Consider the following 6,287-nt stretch of genomic DNA (forward strand, 5'->3'; position numbering starts at 1 on the left):
CCGAGCCTCTTAGGGAAGATTTTTGAAGACACATGTCTGCATATTTTGTCATGGGCTTTGTGAATTATTTGCATTGTTAGAAATATCCATTTGTGTAATATTAAAATTGTGTGTTACTATTGACAAGAAACATTCTTTTGTTTTTGAGGGAAGATGGCTGACAAGTCTGTAACATTTTCTGTAAATTTGGCTTTTTTTCAGCTGTGTCAGATTCAGGGAGTTTTGTAGCTTCTCGAGCCCGCCGAGAAAAAAAATCAAAGAAAGGGCGCCAAGAAGCACTAGAAAGACTGAAAAAGGCTAAAGCTGGTGAGAAGTTTAAGTATGAAGTAAGTAACCATTTTTTTTCCTCCTGTGGTTCAAGCTAATTCATAGCCTCCAGGTAGTGTCATGTCACCTTTGCCCCCCCAATTAGAAATATTAATATATTCCAAGCCTCTTAGTAATTTCTTAGTGTTGAACAGACATGGACATGAGATAGATTTACAGATTATGGAGAGTAGTGAACTCTTAAAGTTCCTGTAAGGCACTTTACACATAATTTGAAAATCCTAAGATGAAAGTACATCACTATATATTTTTCCTTATTGAGCATATGGTATCTTGGCCAAGTCCTATGGCTTTGTTGGGGTAACTTGGAGGTACTTTCATTTTACTCTTAAGGTATTGAGAAGTCTAAGTACTGCTCCTGGGAGAGAATTGTTTTTCCTAATTTCATTTGCAAGGAGAGTGGCAATGGGGATTTGGACCTTACTTCTGCCATGTCCTGTTTGTAAAATTTGAACATGATGCTTGTTTGGCCATTTTCCTCTAGTTACTGCTTGTGGCCTGCAGGTAAAAAAACCAAGTGGCTACCCTCTGCAACATTGTCTAGCTTCACTGTCAGTGTTCCTTGACTATCTTAATTGCCTCAAGGCTAGAGAATAATTAATCAGTACTAGAAAATAATAAGAACAACTGATACCCTTTTTGAGCTAATACACTATTGTAAGTGCTTTTAGTAGTATGCTTATTCATTTAATCCTTTCAATAACCAAATGAAATTAGATGCTATGATTAACATTTTGCAGGTGAGATAGCTGAGGCACAGCAAGTTTAGTGAAGTCACAAAGGCAAATGCTATTTTGAACCCAGGCATTGTGGCTTTAGAATCTGCGTGTTCTATGATCTATACGATATTGGGCAACTAAGCAAACAGAAGAAGATTCTTGCCATTTGGCACCATTTGTTCAAGTTAAGTGAGGCAACCAGATTATAAAAGGTTGCTGAAAGGATTACAGCAAAGCAGGAGTAAAGCATTTAAAGTAGGTACTTCTATAAAGGAGTTCTGTGGGACATTTCAGATGTTGGCATGTTGATGATTGGTGATGTTACTTGTATAGCTCTAAGAGTTTATGCTCAGCGGTAACAATGCTTTATTTTTTTAGAGACAGAGTCCCACTTTGTCACCCTGGGTAGAGTGCTGTGGTGTCACAGCTCACAGCAACCTCCAGCACTTGGGCTTAGGCGATTCTCTTGCTTTAGCCTCCTGAGTAGCTTGGAGTACAGGTGTCTGCCACAACACCCGGCTAAACAATGCTGTTTTTAAAGATAGAGTTAAAGTGACTTTTTATTCAAAATGATTTTTAAAATAGTTTTCTCGTGTCTTTTTTTTTTTTTTTGAGACAGTATCACTATGTCACCCTCAGTAGAGTGCTGTGGTGTCACAGCTTATGGCAACCTCAAACTCTTGGGATTAAGTGATTCTCTTGCCTCAGTCTCCCAAGTACCTGGGACTACAGGCACCCGCCATATGCCCGGCTATTTTTTTCTTGTAGTTGTTATTGTTGTTTAGCAGGCCTGGGCCTGGTTCCAAACTGCCAGCCCTGGTGTATGTGGCCAGCGCCCTAACCACTGAGCTCTGGGCGCTGAGTCTCTGGTGTCTTCTTGATAGTATAAGTGAGTTACTTAGATAAGAGACAAAGTATGTCTTCAACCAATCAAAATAATTGTACCAGTTTTCTTCCACCAGAAAAAAAGAAAATTGGTTAGTTAATTGGACTAGTTTGCATCTGGGTTGTTAAAAACTTAATTTGGTAGGGTAGATAGTTCTTGTTATCAGATGGTCAAAGGACAAATTATTATTTGCTAATGATCCGTTTAGAGTGGGTTAAAAAGGAGGTGAAAACTAAGCCTAATCTTATAATTATTATAAGCCTTGTAGATGTGGCAGAAATCCGGTCAGCTCTGGCCATCAGACTGTCAAAGCTCTGTGTCCAGGTTTTTTCCTAATGTTTCAAATGAATTAGGCATTTTCCCCATACCACATTTGAAAAAGGAAGAACTCTTGAGAGAAGGGGAGCTTTTTAATGAGCTATCAGTGAGATCTTACTAACCAGCCCACCAGATTCCCATCTGGGAAGTCAGTGGCCTGTCACTATGGACACCTTCAGCAGTAGTGTGCATCTGTTTTGTTTGTTTCTTTAACTATGCAGAGGTGATCTACTTTGTTCATGCCAATAGCTCATGGTGCTCTGACCCTCTGATGTGATTGGAGAACCTGCCGCTCTCTCGACTTGCTTTTCAAATAGCTCAGCATTTAAGTCTCTGCAGTTTCAAGACCTGAGAATGGTGGGGGATCAGTGGTAATGCAAACAGGGATCACTCAAAAACCATTTCTAGTTTGTCTGTAGAATATAGAGTATGTTTGTTTTGTTAATTTTTGGAGGAGGATGGATGGGGGAAATTTTCCTTTTGAATTATATTTGGTTGGTTGAATAGTTATTAAAATCATCATCTGTTCACAGAGCATACGTCAGCTAGTGGAGAGGGAGATGGCATGCCTTACAGGTTTGCTAAGTATAGGAGAAACCAGTCTAGAAATTACAAGTGAATAATCCCCAAAGCAGCTAATGAAGAATTGGCTATAATTCAGTTTGTTTTTTATGAAGTAGATGAGTAATTGATGGTGTGACAAGTGTATTATGCTAATGGAATCATTTAATATCTTATGTTAACACCCACCTAAAAGGAATACTAAGTTAATTGATGTCTATTTAAGGAAAACCCTGTAGTGGTGTTGAATGTCAGAACTCATGATTTGGTTGCAGCTACTCCTTCAGGCTGCCATTCCAGTTTCAATTTGACAATTTTTTCATCAGAATTGTTTAACACTTTCACTCCGTTTAATGCTTTTTCTCAAACTTGTATAATGGCAGGTTGAGGACTTTGCAAGTGTTTATGAAGAAGTTGATGAAGAACAGTATTCAAAGCTTGTTCAGGCACGCCAAGATGATGACTGGATTGTAGATGATGGTATGCGGGGGTAAATTGCCTGCCAGATCCTGTGTTAATTGCTTCTCATGGATTCTCATGCAGGGGAATTGCTGCTTTGCCTAGGCAGATAGATGAAAGATGCAGTTAGGGTCTTACCTTTGGTTTGGATTTTCCTTAATTATTTGAAGATGAGAAAGCAGAACAATAGGAAGGTTATTTGGGAATATTTTGGAGAATGTATGCATATACCTCAGGGTATAATATAAATCCTCCAGGATATAGCTTTTAGGAATTTGGAGGAGCCATGTGTCTGTGGGGCCAACATACAGCACTTGGAATTAAGGAATGCAAGTTCAAGATTCATCTTGTGCACTTTCCAACTATGTGACCTTGAACAAGTCACTGAATCTCTTTGAGCCTTAAATTCTTCATCTGTAATGTGGGGATAAGAATTGCTATGAGATGGGCGGCACCTGTGGCTCAGTGGGTAGAGCGCCAGCCCCATATACCAAGGGTGGTGGATTCAAACCTGGCCCCAGGCAAACTGCAGCAAAAAAATAGCTGGGCATTGTGGCGGGCCACCTGTAGTCCCAGCTACTCAGGAGGCTGAGGCAAGAGAATCACCTAAGCCCAGCAATTGGAGGTTGCTGTGAGCTGTGACATCACAGCACTCTACCGAGGGCGATAAAGTGAGACTCTGTCTCTACAAAAACAAACAAACAAACAAACAAAAACCAAAAGAGTTGCTGTGAGGAATACACACAGTTCTAAGTGTGAAAAGTAACTTGAATGGTGGAAAGAAGTGTGCAAAGGCTTGCCCTACCTGATGTTTGGATAGCCTTTGTAGAAAGCCCACTGGTTTCCTGCTGGTAGCATTTCACATTTTAGGCATGTGAATACTGACCACAGGGAGGAGATGTAGACTGTGCCTGTGACTCTTTATGTTTCTACCTCTGTCATTTGATTTGGCTATATTGCCAGGTTTCCCTTGTAGCCTGGGGTGCCTTTCTGAGATTGTGGTAATCTTGACTCCTTTACTTTTTATTTTTTGGTAGAGTAAAACTTGTATGAAGCATTGTATTGTGGCAAACTTTGATGCTGTGGGCCAAATCATTTCCCCAGATCACCTACCTACATATAGTAGATATTTTTCAATTTTGACTTCACACCTGTTTTGTGAACGCTGTGCATTGTCTGATATCTCTTTGAACAGGATTCTGTTGCACTTTAAAATAGCACAGGCCAGGAGAACATCTGAGTGGGTATAAAAGGGTTTGTTTGTCATGGCTAAAATATTATTGGCTATTTTTATAATAGAAACTTGATCTCAATGTTAAATTTTGTTACTGCAGATGGTATTGGTTATGTGGAAGATGGCCGGGAGATTTTTGATGATGATCTTGAAGATGATGCCTTTGATGTCAGTGAGAAAGGTACCTATATTTTGTTTTTATGAGTGTCATTTTGAAATTGAATTATCTGCAATTTCAGATAACTTGGTACTCTGATATAGTTTCCCTTTGAGGGAAAGATCTACCACCATTGATTATAGGTATAGACTATGTTCTAATATTGAGAGAAGCATAGTTATGTAGAAATTTAACATAAAAAGCAAAAATACCACCAGGAAGTGAAAAGTTTTATGTCTGTATCAACCAAAGTCCTGTGGTCCTTTTAGACTTGCTAATTTTGAGATCTGCGGCAGTAAGTAAGTTGTGTCTTAATTCCTACTGAAATGATGTACTTTTAATTTTAGGTATTTGATATTTGTATAGTACAATAACAAGGTTTAGAACTAATCAACTTGCTTTGTTTAATTGAAATTTAAAATGATATGGATGAATGTGTCAAATTTTCTCAGCTACATAATCTTTGGTAAATTTTTTTCGAGTAAATAAGCTTGATTTAGTTCCTATAAAATAAGAATGGGAAATTATCTCTAGTATTTGGATTTTTTGTTTAGTTTGTTAATTATTAGTTATTTACCACCAAGTGGTAGATTTGGGGTCAGATAACTATGGCCCACTCACAGTTGTTTAGTTTATCGAGATTTAATTCACATACCATATTCACTCATTGAAACTGTATAAAATTCAATGGCTTTTAATGTAGTCACAGAGTTGTACAGCCATCACCACAGTCAATATTAGAACATATTTGTTATCTCAAAAGGAACTCGTCCCTGTTTTTTTTTTTTTTTTTTTTAAGAGATAGAGTCTCACATTATCACCCTGGGTAGAGTGCTATGGTGTCACAGCTCACAGCAACCTCTAACTCCTAGGCTTAAGCAATTCTCTTGCCTCAGCTTCCCGAGTAGCTGGGACTACAGGTGCTCGCCACAAAGCCCAGCTATTTTTTTTGGTTGCAGTTTGGCCAGGGCCAGGTTTGAACCCACCACCCTTGGTATATGGGGCCAGCACCCTCGTCCCTGTTTTTTTTTAATAGTTTCCAAGCTAAGAATGATCTTTACATTTTTAAAGAGTGCTTAAAAAAGAAGAAAGAAAAATGCAAAGAAGAGACTTATGTGGACAAAAAGCCTAAAATCTGTACTATTTTGCCTGTGCAATCTGGACCCTTATTTGCAGACTAACATTTTGTGGCATTTGTCTTCTTTCTCCCTCTTCCCAACCCCATACATAGAGATTATTTTTTTTTCTGCTGAACTTTGTGAATTTCAGCAGTGACCTCTGAAGAATAACACCTGTCTACTTTACAACAGTACTATTATCATGATATTGTCTAATATATTGTCTAAATTAAAATTTTCCCAATTTTTGCCCAATAATGTCTTTTTTTTGAGATATAGTCTCAGTATGTTGCCCTCAGTAAAGTGCCATAGCATTGCAGCTCACAGCAACCTCAAACTCAGGCTTAAGTGATTCTCTTGCCTCAGCCTCCCAAGTAGCTGGGACTACAGGTGCTCGCCACAACACCCTGCTATTTTTTTTTTTTTTTTTTTGTTGTTGTTTAGCAGACCTAGGCTGGGTTCGAACCCACCAGCCCTGGTGTATGTGGCCAGTGCCCTAACCACTGAC

The 6,287-nt window shown here is 38.8% G+C and overlaps 1 protein-coding gene across 1 annotated transcript in view; it reads left to right on the forward strand.

Annotated features, from left to right (window-relative positions):
* Window positions 1–6,287, forward strand: part of POLA1 (DNA polymerase alpha 1, catalytic subunit) — a 307,100-nt gene that overhangs the window by 4,789 nt on the left and 296,024 nt on the right. The window contains exons 2-4 of the mRNA XM_023514374.1: window positions 202–326; window positions 3,195–3,291; window positions 4,605–4,685. Coding sequence (XP_023370142.1) covers window positions 202–326; window positions 3,195–3,291; window positions 4,605–4,685 — 303 coding nt within the window. The remainder of the gene's footprint in view (window positions 1–201; window positions 327–3,194; window positions 3,292–4,604; window positions 4,686–6,287) is intronic.

The sequence above is a fragment of the Otolemur garnettii genome, unplaced genomic scaffold (assembly GCF_000181295.1).
Source record: "Otolemur garnettii isolate 467f Iridium unplaced genomic scaffold, OtoGar3 scaffold00051, whole genome shotgun sequence".
NCBI lineage: Eukaryota > Metazoa > Chordata > Mammalia > Primates > Galagidae > Otolemur > Otolemur garnettii.